Source organism: Oncorhynchus tshawytscha, linkage group LG31, assembly GCF_018296145.1.
Source record: "Oncorhynchus tshawytscha isolate Ot180627B linkage group LG31, Otsh_v2.0, whole genome shotgun sequence".
Lineage (NCBI taxonomy): Eukaryota > Metazoa > Chordata > Actinopteri > Salmoniformes > Salmonidae > Oncorhynchus > Oncorhynchus tshawytscha.
In genome coordinates this window covers 8,243,181-8,262,122 of record NC_056459.1, presented here as the reverse complement: position 1 = coordinate 8,262,122, position 18,942 = coordinate 8,243,181, and the positions used below count along the sequence as shown (strand labels likewise).

The 18,942-nt window shown below is 40.2% G+C and overlaps 1 protein-coding gene across 1 annotated transcript; it reads right to left on the bottom strand.

Annotated features, from left to right (window-relative positions):
* Nucleotides 1–2,221: 2,221 nt before the first annotated feature.
* Nucleotides 2,222–13,178, bottom strand: LOC112233300 (BOLA class I histocompatibility antigen, alpha chain BL3-7-like). Its single transcript, XM_024400834.2, has 7 exons — nucleotides 13,067–13,178; nucleotides 7,289–7,546; nucleotides 4,415–4,690; nucleotides 3,803–4,105; nucleotides 3,458–3,556; nucleotides 3,134–3,151; nucleotides 2,222–2,870 (listed from the first exon to the last, which is right to left on the bottom strand). The coding sequence occupies exons 1-7, from the start codon at nucleotides 13,131–13,133 to the stop codon at nucleotides 2,863–2,865; spliced, it is 1,029 nt and encodes a 342-aa protein (XP_024256602.2). The 5' UTR covers nucleotides 13,134–13,178; the 3' UTR covers nucleotides 2,222–2,862.
* Nucleotides 13,179–18,942: the final 5,764 nt, after the last annotated feature.

The following is an 18,942-nucleotide window of genomic DNA, read 5'->3' as shown; positions in this document are numbered from 1 at the left end:
GGAGGACCTGAGCCCTAGGACCATGCCCCAGGACTACCTGACATGATGACACCTTGCTGTCCCCAGTCCACCTGGCCATGCTGCTGCTCCAGTTTCAACTGACCTGAGCCCTGGGACCATGTCCCAGGACTACCTGACATGATGACTCCTTGCTGTCCCCAGTCCACCTGGCCATGCTGCTGCTCCAGTTTCAACTGTTATGCCTTACTATTATTCGACCATGCTGGTCATTTATGAACATTTGAACATCTTGGCCATGTTCTGTTATAATCTCCACCCGGCACAGCCAGAAGAGGACTGGCCACCCCACATAGCCTGGTTCCTCTCTAGGTTTCTTCCTAGGTTTTGGCCTTTCTAGGGAGTTTTTCCTAGCCACCGTGCTTCTACACCTGCATTGCTTGCTGTTTGGGGTTTTAGGCTGGGTTTCTGTACAGCACTTTGAGATATCAGCTGATGTACAAAGGGCTATATAAATAAATTTGATTTGATTTGATTTCTGGTTTTATGATGAAACAAAGATTTGGTTGAATTTATTCTGCCATTGTGTCTTCTTATTGTCTCTGCCTTATACGTGTATACAGTGGGGCAAAAAAGTATTTAATTGTGCAAGTTCTCCAACTTAAAAAGATGAGAGAGGCCTGTAATTTTCATCATAGGTACACTTCAACTATGACAGACAAAATGAGAAAAAAATCCAGAAAATCACATTGTAGGATTTTTCATGAATTTATTTGCAAATTATGGTGGAAAATAAGTATTTGGTCACCTACAAACAAGCAAGATTTCTGGCTCTCACAGACCTGTAACTTTAAGAGGCTCCTCTGTCCTCCACTCGTTACCTGTATTAATGGCACCTGTTTGAACTTGTCATCAGTATAAAAGACACCTTGTCCACAACCTCAAACAGTCAAAAAAAAAAGTTGATCTTTTTAAGTGGGAGAACTTGCACAATTGGTGACTGACTAAATACTTTTTTGTCCCACTGTATATATCACAGTCGCAAGGCATATGAACTGCCAGGTTATAGAGCACAATGCAATTATCACACAACATAGGTTGTAATATGGCTTTTTTTCCCTGGCTTGGCTTCCCTGGTGATTTTACCCACACACCACTACTGTGGATGAAGAGAAAATGAACCAATCAATTTCTATACATTCAATACAAATACATGGAAAATAAAGTAAGCACCGCACAACTATATCAATATCAACCAGTAACTCTGTAGTTACCATCTACTTAACGTGTTGGCCATAATGCTTATCTAGACTAGCCCTCTCCTGTATTGGTTTTAATGATATGCTTCCAAGCCACATTAATGCCTCCATGTCTCTGGGGTGTTAAAATGTATCTGGAAGAACCAGTGTTTTAGCACTCTGACTGCCTTGTCTCATACAGTGACCCTCCATCTCTTTGTGTCTCAGGCTGTACAAACTGAGGAACAAGCAGAGGATCTCAGTGTCTGCAGCCTCTAAGCTGCTGTGTAACATGTTGCTGGGATACAGAGGCATGGGCCTCTCCATTTTATAGCCTACATTTTCATCTTCATGGTTCCCAACATTTTTGAGTATCATTGAAGTGTCAGAACTGAGCCACTGCTACAGGAAGGACATGTTCTGATCCCAGATCAGCCTTCATAACTACACAGACACTGACACTATGTTCTGATCCCAACACTGCTCCAAAGAAAGACAGTTTCAAACTGCATACTCTTGCCTCAATTGTTTAATCTGAAGGTCTTACATGCCTAAAAATGTTTGTATCTCAGGTTTACATACAGAATAATACAAAATGCTCTGAGACCAGGTTGATTCAAATGTACAGCATATGATAATCTACAAGTTATTTCCTAGTGCCAGTTATTGGAAAACATTTGTAGGATTGTTTAATACTGTCAGGGGTGCGTAACTGGTGGCAGGGAAGTCAAACGCAGGAGAGCAGAATTTGGTAAATAGCCAGACATTTTTAATATACATGACTATCGGTATACAAAAAAAACACATGGGCACAAAACCCGTATCGCACCAATCACAGAATGCACACGTGCTACAATAAACAATTCCCGACAAGGACATGGGGGAAACATATACATGTAATTAGGGAATTGAAACCAGGACAAAACAAATGGAACATGAAAAATGTATCGGCAATGGCTAGACGACCGGTGGCGTCGACCGCCGAACACCGCCTGAACCATGAGAGGAACTGACTTCGGCAGAAGTCGTGACAAATACAAACCTTGACTTTAATTTGCTCTTTAAAGTGGGATGAGAGCTGTGACTTGACAACTCAGTAACTTGAAGAGGTTCAGTCAAATGCTTTAGCCTACTAAAAGGTCAAGTAACCTCATTAGCAACAGTTTAAGTAGAAAGTAAAATGCAGTCCTTAATAATTTTGCACGCCCAATTTTTCAGTTTTTGATTTGTTAAAAAAAGTTTGAAATATCCAATAAATGTAATTCCACTTCATGATTGTGTCCCACTTGTTGTTGATTCTTCACAAAAAAATACAGTTTTATATCTTTATGTTTGAAGCCTGAAATGTGGCAAAAGGTCGCAAAGTTCAAGGGGTCCGAATACTTTCGCAAGGCACTGTATATGGAGTGTGTGTGACTGATGTGTAAGTATACGTATATGTCATGTTTTTGAGAAGTTTGTTGCTTCCTAAAACACATGAGAAAAGAGAGGTTACACACATAAACACATTCCAAACAGTAAGCAGTATGTTCCAGTGTGGTAGTAGTTGTATCTCTAGTTTGCTCATTAATATGAGGACATCTTAAGTGGCTTAGTCTGATGTAACAGAAGCAGAGGTGCAGAGGTTTCTCAAATCTTCAGGAAACCTTGCCCAGAGTTGTCCCAGTCAGGAAGCTAAAACAGAAATAAAACACCAATGTTAGATAGAGACTGATTGAAAGATATGAGTTCAGGTTAATTTACAACTTCCTAATGCATGGTTCACAGTAAATAAAACCATCCATATTAACTAAGTAGCTACAACAATTGACATCCAAGTTTGAACCAGCATCACAATCTACAAGGAAAAGAGACAACCACAAATGGATACAGTCAAGCACAAAACAAAAATATGTGATATTTTCATAACAGCGAACAATATGAACTGAGGTACTTACTGCTGGCTGGAACAAACCCTGAAACCGATATAAACATGACGTTATTATTGACTCTGATAGCTTGCTTTTTTGGAATACAAGAGAATATAATGTTTGAGATGATGCCGAATCCTGTATTCCTTCTGCATATCCTACTGCAGACTTGACATAAAGCCTTCGTGACAGGAGTCTTTATTTACATGAAACAGATTAAAATCAAACAGACTGTACTTCTACCATCACTACTATACTAATGCTTTTAAACCAGTACTATGACCTGACTACTACTTCTAAACTACTACGTGAATCACTGCTGATAATATCTTTCCTTCTTTCCTCATTCACCTTTCTTACTCTTCCAAATGATGACCCCAACAGCAACAACAACCAGGAGGAGAGCAACCACCACTCCAATGTGGAGGACAATGTTGGGGGATGGGTCCTCTGTAATCATCAGAACAGAGCATTCAGACTACAGTGCAAGATAACACATTTCCATCTGAAATGAAATCCAAGCAGCATTCCCCTACATGTAAAGAAACAAATTATAATAACAATTCAGGAGGTCAATGAGAACATGCAGTCAGACAGGTAGCTTTACTGAGCACATGAGTGAACTTAAATGAGGAATATTGGGTACATTTAGTAAGAGGGTTAGGTATAGTGTGTATTTTAATCTCTCCCTCTTACTCCAGTTGGTCTGGATCTCAGACTCAGTCAGAACCTTGATGAAGACCTCCTTGATACCAGTGACCTGAACCACACACTGATACTTGTTGTTGTTCTTCCACCCCTCAGGCGTCACTGTGAGGTGGGTGCTTTTCTGGAAGGTTTCATCATCGTTGAAGAGAATCTCTCCATGCTCCACATCTTCATGTTGGTATTTTCCATATTTCTGCCAGAACACCATGACTCCACTGGGGTAGAAACCTGTAGCGTGGCAGGTCACTGGAGAGGAGGGGGTCTTCTGGAGCAGAGACACTGAGGGAGGGACTGGAGGGAATGAGAGAATTCCGACATTTCAGTGGTGATATTTTGAAATGAGCGCAGACTAAAAGCATCTACATTTATCCAAATGATACCATAAATGGTGATTTCTGTAGATAACACAGAATCAGTAAAGATAAAGGATGTTGGTGGTATAGATGAATGTCACAACAATATGGTGCATTCTGGATCATTAACCAAACATATTTCACTGTTGTTCCATAACCATTCAATGTTCCTAAGTGACACATCTACAATTATGTAGTGGTAGATGTCAAGTGTTGCATAAAAAATGTGACATTTCTGAATGTTTACCTGTCCTCATCAGAGTGCTCTTCCCATTGTCCACCTGCTTCTTCAGGCAATCAATGCAGGTCTGGGAGAAGTAGTTCTTCCAGAAGCCCAGTCTACTGATGTCACTGTTCCACTCATCCTGCATGAAATTAGCTTGCGGTTTACGAGATTTCCAAGTTAATGTCTTCATGTCGTACTCAAGGAAGTTCTCCCCATTATAACCCAGCTGTCCAAACCCCTCTGTCTGTTCAGTCTCATCATCCCGTGAGCAGCCATACATGTACTGGAGAATGTGGACTGAAAGAGAGAAAGAGAAAGAGAGAAAGAGGGTCAACAACACTGTGCAATCTGTTCTCCAGATTCAGTCTGCCAGTGGGATCTCCATCATCATGTATTAGTTGTTCAACCAGACAGGAATAAAACAGATCAGCTCAGACTCTATAGTGTGATGATGATGTCACACCTTCACCACAGAGACAGAGAGGTGATGAGGAGACTCAGAGTGTGGCTCTATTCTACACCAGCTGATGTTGGCATGGTTCTATCTACTGTGTTGAAGATACACATTGTGTTCAGTACAGTAGTGTTATTCTAACAAATGGATGTTGTGTAGAACTGTAGTTCAGTGAGGTGTGTAAATGAATAAAACACTATTGACAAATGAAGACTGTCCTCTAGTGATGATGTCAGAGATAAATAGAGGACGAGAGAGAGGATCCTCTGTTCAGTCAGAAACAACAGGAGAGAGATGGAGACTAACATGAGGAAGATTCTCTCTCAATAACATAAGACTACTGGAGCTGTGTGTGATCCCCAGATCATGAGGGTGACAGGTGAGTGAGTGTGTGTGTCTGTAGAGAGTAGAGGTCGACCGATTTAAAAATCGGAATGGCCATTAAATTAGGGCCGATTTCAAGTTTTCATAATCGAAAATCGGTATTTATGGCTGCCGATTTGCAGATTATTTTATATACCTTTATTTAACTAGGCAAGTCAGTTAAGAACACATTCTTATTTTCAATGTTGGCCTAGGAACGGTGGGTTAACTGCCTCGTTCAGGGGCAGGACGACAGATTTTCACCTTGACAGCTCGGGGGATCCAATCTTGCAACCTTACAGTTAACTAGTCCAACGCAATAACGACCTGCCTCTCTCTCGTTGCACTCCACAAGGAGACTGCCTGTTACGCGAATGCAGGAAGCGAGGTAAGTTGCTAGCTAGCATTAAACTTAAAAACAATCAATCATAATCACTAGTTAACTACACATGGTTGATGATATTACTAGATATTATCTAGCGTGTCCTGCGTTGCATATAATCTGACTTAGCATACAAGCATACAAGTATCTAAGTATCTGACTGAGCAGTGGTAGGCAGAAGCAGGCGCGTAAACAGCAGCTCTTCGTTGTGCGTCAAGCATTGCGCTGTTTATGACTTCACGCCTATCAACTCCCGAGATGAGGCTGGTGTAACCGAAGTGAAATGGCTAGCTAGTTAGCGCGCGCTAATAGCGTTTCAAACGTCACTCGCTCTGAGCCTTCTAGTAGGTGTTCCCCTTGCTCTGCATGGGTAACGCTGCTTCGATGGTGGCTGCTGTCGTTGTGTTGCTGGTTCGAGCCCAGGGAGGAGCGAGCAGAGAGACAGAAGCTATACTGTTACACTGGCAATACTAAATTGCCTATAAGAACAACTAATAGTCAATGGTTAATGAAATACAAATGGTAGAGGGAAATAGTCCTATAATTCCTATAATAACTACAACGTAAAACTTCTTACCTGGGAATATTGAAGACTCATGTTAAAAGGAACCACCAGCTTTCATATGTTCTCATGTTCTGAGCAAGGAACTGAAACGTTAGCTTTCTTACATAGCACATATTGCACTTTTACTTTCTTCTCCAACACTTTATTTTTGTATTATTTAAACCAAATTGAACATGTTTCATTATTTATTTGAGGCTAAATTGATTTTATTTATGTATTATATTAAGTTAAAATAAGTGTTCATTCAGTATTGTTGTAATTGTCATTATTACAAATACTTAAAAAAGAAAGAAAAAATATTTTTTATAAATCGGTATCTGCTATTTTGGTCCTCCAATAATCGGTATTGGTATCGGCGTTGAAAAATCATAATCGGTCGACCTCTAGTAGAGAGTTCTCCTGAGAGGCCTGATCAGCTCATGCAGCAGAGCCCAAAGGGAGTCACTGGGAGCTTTGGTCCAGAGCAGAGAAGCCAAACACATCATCATCACCATGTTCTGCTCCTCTGCTTCTCTCACTGTCCCATCAGATAAGAGAGACACTCAGAGAGACTGAGGAGACTACAGCTCTACTGTGGGGGACAGCTGGGCACACACACACAGCATGAAAGCCCCAGGGAGCAGACTAGAAGGACTAACTGAGGTATTGACTGACAAATTAAACTAGCACATGCATCTCAAGCAGAGATCTGACATTCACCAACCTGCCATTCGGGTAATTGGAGATTGACCGTACCAATGCACAAAGATGCTTATAGTTTGATTCCATTTACAGTAGTGGTTTGGTCATAGTCATCTGTCCTTCACACACTTAAAGCAGCACACAGTAGTTTTTAAAATGAATGCTGTGCTGGTGTCCGGGAGTGGGACCATACATACAGTAAACATAAGCTGAGAAACAAAAGAGTCCATGTTAGATGCTTTCTAATACTGAAGTCAGCTAATGATGCTGTGTGGTAAGTGTGTGAAGGAAACAGGAAGGAGGGGCATATCTGTACATCCCTGATATTCTAGATCTGTAACTTTACTGATCACTTCTCTAATCCTGATTAATTATTGTCTCCTAGAATAAGGGATTTTGACAGTTTATACAAACACAACTGATCAGATGAGGTAAAGATGAAGGACTTACCTCCACTTTGGTTCAAATGCTGCTTTAGATTAGCGACTTCCGCTTTGAATGACTGCTGGGAATAAAAGAAATTCTCTCTCTCCTTCTCCCAGAACTCTGTGTCTGTCTGCTTCATCCAGTCCTTTTCGGGCACCGCTTTCTGGATGTTGCTGTCATAGTGAACCATCTGAACACCATCCACCATCCCCACAACCATAAACTCTGGGAAGTTATGAAATTCAGAAGATGCAGTGTAGAAATGCTCCAGGGAGTGAGTCCCTAAGGGGAAAAAGTACATGTTAATGTTGAATTCTGAACAGATAATTGTTTTTCAAAGTCATGTAGACTAGACAGAGGTTTACATTTTCTCTATATTCACTTTTTAGTTTCTCCACACTACTCTTTAATAAACTGGTTGTTTATTGAATATTACTTTGAACAAAATAGGTGTTTTTGTTCAACTGCAGGATGACATTTACAAGGAGTTTCAAAGACAACATGCAACCCCTCGTTATTAGACATTTTGTGTATCAGGCATGGAGAACCAATTTTCTTGATTATTGTAGGAATAACACTGCAGAGTCCATGTGCAAAACCTGTCATTGTTCACAGTCCTCTAGGGGTGTTGCTGACATCATATTCAGAGAGGAAGGTAAATGGTCAATTCTGTTTCTCAAAGGTGGCAGAATGGACTTTTAGCCTCTTATGAATGTCAGTAGCGCCCCAGTGCTGTTACTGAGAAAGCTATAGGCCGCTGCGAGTGAGACTTTTAAACAGGTTTACACTTGCAAGGCCGCTAGGCCAGACGGAATACAAAGGTACATTCTCAGAGCATGCGCAGGCCAGCTGGCAAGCGTCTTCACTGACATTTTCAACCTCTGCATGTCCCAGTCTGTAATCACAACATGTTTTAAGCTGACCATTGTTCCTGTTCCTAAGAACTTCAAGGTAACCTGCCTAAATGACTATCGTCCCGTAGCACTCACATCTGTAATCATGAAGTGCTTTGAAAGGCTGGTCATCAGTACATCTCTGGGGCCGAGCTCCCTGCCATCCAGGTTCTAACCTGCTATATTAATTATCCTAACATGCTATTGTAACAGTATAACTTTAGACCGTAACCCTCGCCCATACCCGGGCGCGAACCAGGGACCCTCTGCACACATCAACAACAGTCACCCACGAAGCCTCGTTACCCATCGCTCCATAAAAGCCGCGGCCCTTGCAGAGCAAGGGGAACTACTACTTCAAGGTCTCAGAGCAAGTGACGTCACCGATTGAAACGCTATTTAGCGCGTACCACCGCTAACTAAGCTAGGCGTTTCACATCCGTTACACTATGAAAAAGTCATAGCTGTATCAAAGTGCTGAGTTTTTAGGGAATCTCTTCAACTAATGACAGGGCTGTAGCTGGAAATGCATGTTGAAGATGGGAGATTGTGTGGTCTATTCATTCTTGAGGTTGACCGATTATGATTTTTCAATTCCGATACCCATTATTGAAGGACCAAAAAAAGACAATACCGATTAAATCGGACAGTTTTATATTATAATATATATATATATTATAATATATATATTATAATATATATTTTATATATTATAATATATATATATATATTATAATATATATATTATAATATATATATATATATATATATATATATATATATATATATATATATATATATAATATATATATATATATATATATTATAATATAAAACCGTCCGATTTAATCGGTATTGTCTTTTTTTGGTCCTTCAATACAATATATATAAAATATATATATATTATATATATATACCAATTGTGCAAATTCTCCCACTTAAAAAGATGAGAGGCCTGTAATTTTCATCATAGGTACACTTTAACTATGACAGACAAAATGAGAAAAATCACATTGTAGGATTTTTAATGAATTTATTTGCAAATTATGGTGGAAAATAACCTTTGACTATTGATGTTCTAATAGGTACTTTAGTATTGCCAGCCTAATCTCGTGAGTTGATAGGCTTGAAGTCAAACAGCGCAATGCTTGAAGCATTGCAAAGAGTTGCTGGCAAACACAGTAAAGTGCTGTTTGAATGAATGCTTACGAGCCTGCTGCTGCCTACCATTGCTCAGGCAGACTTCTACCAAATCATAGACTTAATTATAATAAACACACAGAAATACGAGCCTTAGGTCATTAATATGGTCAAATCCGGAAACTATCATTTCGAAAACAAAACATTTATTCTTTCAGTGAAATACAGAACCGTTCCATATTTTATCTAACAGATAGCATCCATAATTCTAAATATTGCTGTTACATTGCACAACCTTCAATGTTATGTCATAATTACATAAAATTCTGGCAAATTAGTTTGCAACGAGCTCGGTGGCCCAAACTGCTGCATATGCCCCGACTCTGCGTGCAATGAACGCAAGAGAAGTGAAGTGACACAATTTCCCTAGTTTAATATTGCCTGCTTATTTGAATTTCTTTTAACTAAATATGCAGGTTTAAAAAAATATATACTTCTGTGTATTGATTTTAAGAAAGGCATTGATGTTTATGGTTAGGTACATTCGTGCAATGATTGTGCTTTTTTCACAAATGCGCTTTTGTTAAATCATCCCCCGTTTGGCGAAGTTGGCTGTCTTTGTTAGGAAGAAATAGTCTCCACACAGTTCGCAATGAGCCAGGCAGCCCAAACTGCTGCATATACCCTGACACTGTTGCACAGAACGCAAGGGAAGTGACACAATTTCCCAAGTTAAAAGAAATTCATGTTAGCAGGCAAAATTAACTAAATATGCAGGTTTAAAAATATATACTTGTGTATTGATTTTAAGCAAGGCGTTGATGTTTATGGTTAGGTACACATTGGTGCAACAACAGTGCTTTTTTCGCAAATGTGCTTGTTAAATAACCTGTTTGGCGAAGTAGGCTATGATTCAATGATAAATTAACAGGCACCGCACCGATTATATGCAATGCAGGAGAAGCTAAATAAACTAGGAATACCGTCAACCATGTGTAGTTAACTAGTGATTATGTTAAGATTGATTGTTTTTTTATAAGATAGGTTTAATGCTAGCTAGCACCTTACCTAGGTTTAATGCTAGCTAGCACCTTACCTTGGCTCCTTGCTGCACTGGCATAACAGGTAGTCAGCCTGCCACGCAGTCTCCCTGTGGAGTGCAATGTAATCGGCCATGATCGGTGTCCAAAAATGCAGATTACCGATTGTTATGAAAACTTTAAATTGGCCCGAATTAAATCGGCCATTCCGATTAAATCGGTCGACCTCTAATTAATTCTATACTATTCCAATCTGACAGTCATATTTGATCTACACAATGCATTTCTACCTGAACATTTTGTAAATATCCATTCCCCTGAATGGCCGTTGCCCCAAATGTACATAATCAAGTCAAACCAATTAACCAATTATATTTTGTACAGAGAAGTATAAATAAGTTGAGATGCTCAACTACTGTTTGACTCTTTCAACATGCCACTGAAAAACTTGAAAGCTGCAATGAATTTGATGATACGTGTAAAATACTGCAGAGTAATTCAAAGCCATTTGCAAACACCAAATTGGATTCTTAGCATAAATAACTTTGAACCTCATTGTCCATCTGGGCACAAGTGTTTTTGTTTCAAAACACACACTATACCACTTGGGCTCCGGGCTGTATCACAACCGGCTGTGTTCAAGAGTCCCATAGTTGCACTAGTTGCCCAGCGTCGTCCGGGTTAGTGGACAGTTTGCCTGGGGTAGGCTGTCATTGTAAAATAAGAATTTGTTCTTAACCGATTTGCCTAGTTAAATAAAAGGTTAAATATTATTTATTATTATTTTAAAAAATTAAAAAATATACCATCTTAAATACCTAAGGGATCATTTACTCAGAATACAAACTACATTGAAAAAAATATAAACGCAACATGTAAAGTGGTGATCATTACTAGGCATGCACAATATATCTTGTTTGAGTCCAGTAGGTCACATGACCAAGGAGCTATTGAAATGAGAAAGTTTGAAAAATTCATATAAAAACGTGTGAGATTATAATGGACAATCTAAAGGGTGTGCAATGTGTAGGGCCACTGAGTGGACATTCATTTGGACAATTTCACTTAGGGGTGTTCTCACTTTTGTTGCCAGCGGTTTAGACATTAATGGCTGTGTGTTGAGTTATTTTGAGGGGACAGCAAATTTACACTGTTATACAAGCTATACACTCACTACTTTACATTGTAGCAAAGTGTCATTTCTTCAGTGTTGTCACATGAAAATATATACTCAAATATTTACACAAATGTGAGGGGTGTACTCACTTTTGTGATATACTGTACATAAGTATTCAGACTTTGCTAAATTGAGCTCAGATGCATCCTGTTTCCATTGATTATCCTTGAGATGTTTCTACAACTTCATTGGAGTCCACCTGTGGTACATTCAATTGATTGGACATGATTTGGAAAGGCACACACCTGTCTATTGTATGTAAGGTCCCACAGTTAACACTGCATGTCAGAGCAAAATCCAAGCCATGAGGTTGAAGGAATTGTCTGTAGAGCTCTGAGAGAGAATTGTGTCGAGGCACAGATCTGGAGAACGGTACAAAAAAATGTCTGCAACATTGAAGGTCCCCAAGGACACAGTGGCCTCCATCATTCTTAAATGGAAGAAGTTTGTAACCACCAAGACTCTTCCTAGAGATGGCCACCCAGCCAAAATGAGCAATCGGGGGAGAAAGGCCTTGGCTAGGGAGGTGACCAAGAACCCGATGGTCACTTTGACAGAGCTCTAGAGTTCCTCTGTAAAATGGAAGAAACTTCCAGAAGGACAACCATCTCTGTAGCACTCCACCAATCAGGCCTTTATGGTAGAGTGGCCAGATGGAGGCCACTCCTCAGTAAAAGGCACATGACAGCATGCTTGGAGTTTGCCAAAAGGCACCTAAAGACTCTCAGACCATGAGAAACAAGATTCTCTGGTCTGATGAAACCAAGATGCTTCATGTGGGGATGTTTTTCAACGGCAGGGACTGGGAGACTTGTCAGGATCAAGGGAAAGATGAAAGGGGCAAAGTACAGAGAGATCCTTGATGAAAACCTGCTCCAGAGCATTTAGGACCTCAGACTGCGGTGAAGGTTCACTTTCCAACAGGACAATGACCCTAAGCCCACACTCAAGAGAACGCAGGATTGGCATCGGAACAAGTCTCTGAATGTCCTTAGGTGGCCCAGCCAGAGCCCGGACTAGAACCCGATTGAACATCTCTGGAGAGACCTGAAAATGGCTGTCCAGTGACGCTCCCCATCCAACCTGACAGAGCTTTAAAGGATCTGCAGAGAAGAATGGGAGAATCTCCCCAAATACAGGTGTGCCAAGCTTGTAGCATCATACCGAAGAAGACTTGAGGCTGTAATCGCTTCCGAAGGTGTAAATGTGATATTTCAGTTTTGTATTTTTTATACATTTGCAAAGAGTTCTAAAACCAGTTTTTGCTTTGTCCTTATGGGAAATTGTGTGTAGATTGATGAGGGCATTTGTGTTTTAACCTATTTTAGCTGTAACGTAACAAAATATGGAAAAAGTGAATCCTTTCCGAATGCACTGTATATGCTGTTAAAATGGTGCCAACAGAGATGGGCGCCTCGCTTCAAGTCCTTAGGAAACTATGCAGTATTTTTTTTAAATTCATTATTACTTACATTGTTATCCCAAAAAATCTTAAGTGTTATTACATACAGCCAGGAAGAACTATTGGATATAAAGAGCGACGTCAACTTACCAACATTATGACCAGGAATACGACTTTCCCGAAGCGGATCCTTTGTTCGGATCACCACCCAGGACATTGGATCTAAGGTCGACCCAAAACAACATCGCAGCAGAAGAAGTAGATGGAGCGGCCTCCTGGTCAGACTTCGAAGGCGTACACAACGCCCACCTCTTCCTAGTATACTACTCCCCAATGTCCAGTCTCTAGACAACAAGGTGGACGAAATTAGGGCAATGGTTGCCTTGCAGAGATACATAGATTGTAACATTCTCTGTTTCACAGAAACATGGCTCGGGATATGTTGTCGGAGTCGTTACAGCCAGCGGGTTTCTTCATGTGTTGCGCCAACAGAAATAAACATCTCTATGGGAAGAAGAAGGGCAGGGGTGTATGCTCCATGATTAACGACTCATAACATACAGGAATTCAAGTCCTTCTGTTCACCTGACCTAGAATTCCTTACAATCAAATGCCAACCATATTATCTCCCAAGAGAATTCTCAGTTATTTGAGAATTTGAGCAATTACAGATTACAAAAAGAAAACCAGCCACGTCACAACACCAGATGGGGAAGGTAGGAAACAACATATCCACTTCGCTGACCCTCAACACTGGGGCCCCACAAAGATGTGTGCTCAGCCCCCTCCTGTACTCCCTGTTCACCCATGACTGCGTGGCCATGCATGCCTCCAACTCAATCATTAAGTTTGTAGACGACACAACAGTAGTGGGCTTGATTACCAACAATGACGAGACAGCCTACAAGGAGGAGGTGAGGGCACTCGGGAGTGTGGTGTCAGGAAAACAACCTCTCACTCAATGTCAACAAAACAAAGGAGATTATCGTGGACTTCAGGAAACAGCAGAGGGAGCACCCCCTATCCACATCGAAGGGACAGTAGTGGAGAAGGTGGAAAGTTTTAAGTTCCTCGGCGTACACATCGCAGACAAACTGAAATGGTCCACCCACACAGACAGTGTGGTGAAGAAGGCGCAACAGCGCCTCTTCAACCTCAGGAGGCTGAAGAAATTTGGCTTGTCACCTAAAACCCTGACAAACTTTTACAGATGCACAATTGAGAGCATCCTGTCGGGCTGTATCAGCGCCTGGTACGGCAACTGCACTGCCCTCAAACGCAAAGCTCTCCAGAGGGTAGTGCAGTCTGCACAACGTATCACTGGGGTCAAACTACCTGCCCTCCAGGACACCTACAGCACCTGTTGTCACAGGAAGTCCAAACAGATCATCAAGGACAACTACCACCCGAGCCACTGCCTGTTCACCCTGCAACCATCCAGAAGGCGAGGTCAGTACAGGTACATCAAAGCTGGGGCCGAGAGACTGAAAAAGAGCTACTATCTCAAGGCCATCAGACTGCTAAACAGCCATCACTAACTCAGAGAGGCTGCTGTCTACATAGAGACTCAAATCATTGACCACTTTAATAAATGGATCACTTGTCACTTTAAACAATGGCACTTTAATAATGTTAACATATCTTACATTACTCATCTCATATGTACTGTATATACTGTATTTTATACCATCTACTGCATCTAGCCTATGCCGCTTGGCCATCGCTCATCCATATATATTTATATGTACATATTCAGAAAAGTAAATGAAATAAAACCATTATGGAGGTAGGTAGATTGGATGGGCTATTTACAGATGGACTATGTACAGCTGCAGTGATCGGTTAGCTGCTCAGATAGTTGATGTTTAAAGTTGGTGAGGGAAATAAAAGTCTCCAAATTCAGCAATTTTTGCAATTCGTTCCAGTCACTGGCAGCAGAGAACTGGAAGGAAAGGCGGCCAAATGATGGATGATCAGTGAGATATACCTGCTGGAACGTGTGCTACGGGTGGGTGTTGTTATCGTGACCAGTGAACTGAGATAAGGCGGAGCTTTACCAAGCATAGACTTATAGATGACCTGGATGACCTTTATTTAAAGTCTTGACAGAAACAAGGCCACAGCACAAGAGTGCACTAAACAAAACATAAGGCAACCAGGTGCACAGAGAAGGTAATCAAAACCAAGTGGAACCAATAAGTAATCATTTGGGCAACCTGGAAACTAGAAAACATGGCAAAGGTGCCCTCTAGTGGTCACCCAATGGAACAACAATCAAACAAACAGAACCTGTGACAGGCCCTAACAATTTGTGGGCACCGCTTGCCACCCTTATAGTGCAATTAATTTATTGTTTATTGTTGTGTTGTGTAATGTCTTTGCTGGTATGCATCTCAAACATTTTTGAGGAGTTTGCCCCACCAAGATGTACATGCTAAAATCACCACTGCTATTTTGTATATATGGGTGGCAGGGTAGCCTAATGGTTAGAGCGGTGGACTAGTAACCGGAAGGTTGCAAGTTCAAATCCCCGAGCTGACTAGGTACAAATCTGTTGTTCTGCCCCTTAACAGGCAGTTCCTAGGCTGTCATTGTAAATAATAATTTGTTCTTAACTGACTTGCCTAGTTAAATTTAAAAAAATGTCCTCCAAATGACTTAGTTCTGGAGGAAAGTCTTCTGAGAAAATATCCATCCAGTCAGATTATAGTTGGGGATTGGAATATGGTTTATTATAATGAGACTGATAGATTGCCAAATAGGCTAAACAAATTGGTGAATTTCTGCCAAAGCCTGGACTTAATTGACATATGGAGAGTTGAAAACCCTGGAGAGAAACAGTACACATAGAGTAACAGAGATTGCTCACTACAATGAAGAATTGACTTGTGGGTGATAACCTCTCGTCTTGAGTCCAACACAGTAATACTTCCTCCAGTCCTGATGGATCATAAAGTCATATGGCTGACTAAGAATGTGCAATAATGATAAGAATTACTCAGGTGGTTATTGGAAATGAAATAACTCGTTATTGCATGATGATTTTAAAAATGTGATTAAGAATCTAATTTCTGTTTACTGGAGTTTAGCTACATCTAATGCAGAATATGGTAAATACTGGGAAATGCTGAAATGTAAAATCGCTCAGCCTGTATATTACTTATGGGATACGGCTTGCTTTAAGAAGGAGATGTGAGGTAGCTCTCTAAGAAAATTGCGGATATCACAGAGATGGAGCATCTTTATCTTAATGAGAAAGCTAAGTTGAATGATTTACAGATCAAATAGATACATTTTATGAGGGAAGGGCTAGAGGAGCGTTCACAAGATCCAGAAAACAATGGCTTGAAAAAGGTGGAAAAGAACAGCAGATACTTTTTTAATTTGGAAAAGAGGTGAGGGGAAACTACAATGAAATTGTAGTGAAATTGGCAGCTTTTCACATGCAGGCTTTAATATGGTGGGCTTTGCTGTATAAACACAACTTTTCACCTCATAGATGTTTTATATGGAATAATGGGTCAATATTGCATAGAGACAAGATGTTATTTTACTGTAACTGGTTTTCAAAAATGTTGTCCCTGTCAGCCAATTAGTTAGTATTAGTGGGAATCGTAGAGATAATTTATGGAAAGATACAACTTTGAGGTTTCAAGCAAAGAATGACAACTTCTTAGGGCTACAATTTCCGGTGAAATTGGAGGGCAGGCAATTCAAATAAATAATCATAACAATTATGGATATTAAACATGTAGGTACACACAAGTGTCTTATATCGGTTAAAAGCTTAAATTCGTGTTAATCTAACACGGAACCAAAACCAGTTGCGCGCGTGCTCCATTGTGCATACATTTATTTTGTCCCCCCACACCAAACGCGATCACGACACGCAGGTTAAAATATCAAACAAACTCTGAACCAATTACATTCATTTGAGGACAGGTCAAAAAACATTAAACATTTATGGCAATTTAGCTAGTTTGCACTTAATAGCTAATTTGTCCTTTTTAGCTAGCTTGCTGTTGCCAGCTAATTTATCCTGGGATATAAACATTTGCTGTTATTTTACCAGAAATGCACAAGGTCCTCTACTCCGCCAATTAATCCACACATAAAAAGGTCAACCGTTTCTAGTCATCTCTCCTCCTTCCAGGATTTTTCTTCTCTTGACTTTATATTGTGATTGGCAACTTTCATAAATTAGGTGCATTACCGCCACCAATGGGCGCTCAACATGGCGGCATGAGAGGGTGTAACATTTCTAGCTGAGGAACAATTTTAGGGTTTTCTCACAAAGTTTATAGTTTAATACTGCAGTTGCAATTAGATTTTTTAAAATGATAACTATACAATGTAGCTATTTTGAATAATTTTGTATATACACAAATATTTTTTTTAAGTGACCGGGATTGCACAATAACGTTGGGGACTTATTTCCATTGTTAGCCCTATTTTTCAAATAAATAAATATACAATTACATAGATAAAGTACCTTTATAGAGATAGAGACCAAAAAATGCTCAACCTCCAGATGAATATGAGGGGGGAGTTTAAGTAGAATTTTTACGAGTTTGTTAGAATGGTAGTTCATTCTTTAGATGTTTGGGACTGCTGGTGAACCATGACGTGCAGGCATAATCTGTAACGGTCATCGTGGATGGAAGAAGGTGAGGACCAATGCGCAGCGTGGTAAGTGTCCATATTTTTAATAAAGAAATAGAACACTGAACAAAACCAACAACGTGCCAAACCGAAACAGTTCTGTCTGGTGCAGATACAAACACTCAACAGAAAACAATCACCCACAACTAAAGGGTGAAAACAGGCTGCCTAAGTATGGTTCTCAATCAGGGACAATGATAGACAGCTGCCTCTGATTGAGAACCATACCAGGCCAAACACAGAAATCCCAAATCATAGAAAAAGGAACATAGACTGCCCATCCCAACTCACGCCCTGACCATACTCAAACAAAGACAAAAACAAAGGAACTAAGGTCATAACGTGACATAATCAAAGTAACACTGGACTAGCGCACTTGCCAAAGTCTTTTGGGTGTCTATAGCTAGGTTTTTATCCAGTTGGTGACAGATTTTCATGTGAATATTCTAAAATCTTTATAAAAACAATATGCCACTTCAGTGTCCTTTCGGAAAATTTGGTGCCGGACAACATGACCGGTTAGATTTTAATTTAACGAACATTTGAGAAATTCTATGGACATCCATATGCAAATGTTTGTAGCCTAGTCCTTAGGGGGGTTAGGCTAAATTCCAACCACAGTAATTGATAAAGCTATACCAATTTAACAAATCTAAAAAATCATTCAAATAAAAAAAAAAAGCTATTTCTTCACGTGGAAAAAGTTAGTACACCACTACCTTTGCCATCACATAAAATGTAAAAAAAATTGAATAATGTGAACCCAAACAGGTGCAAATGATTAGAACATGATTTAGAGAGTAACTTGGGGAGGATCCAGCCTTCCATAAAGATTAGAAACTTGTTCTGGTTTGGTCTTAACCATACGGGTGTGTGGTAACACATCATGACAAACTCAAAAGACCTATCCGAGGCCCTCAGAAGGAAGATTATTGATGCCCGTGAGTCTGAGAGGGGTTACAAATCCATTTACAAGAAATTCGAAGTACATCCTTCCACTGTCCGACAAATCATCTACAAATGGAGAAAATTCCAGACCACTGGTAATCTACCTAGGACAGGTCGTCCCACCAAATTCAGCCCAAGAGCTGATCGAAAGATGCTCATAGAAGTCTCTAAGAACCCCAGGGTAACATCAAGGGATCTTACAGGCTTCTCTGGCCACAATGTCGAAGTGCATGAGTCAACTGTCAGAAAGAGACTGCATAAACATATGGGAGCAGGGGTGTCTATTTATAGATGCCAAGGGAAGCCAATTTACCCAACGTTTTTTTACCAATAAAAATAAAAATACATATCTTTCGTCTCTCTTGTGTTTCATAATTTTCCTTAAATCCGCAAGAAGCTAAATTGATCTCACAGGA

Coding starts and splice junctions, on each gene's coding strand:
- LOC112233300 (XM_024400834.2), bottom strand. CDS start 13,133: ATGTCCTGGGTGGTGATCCGAACAAAGGATCCGCTTCGGGAAAGTCGT. Junction 4,691..7,288: donor GCATTTGAACCAAAGTGGAG/GTAAGTCCTTCA, acceptor TCTCTCTTTCAG/TCCACATTCTCCAGTACATG. Junction 4,106..4,414: donor GAGCACTCTGATGAGGACAG/GTAAACATTCAG, acceptor CATTCCCTCCAG/TCCCTCCCTCAGTGTCTCTG.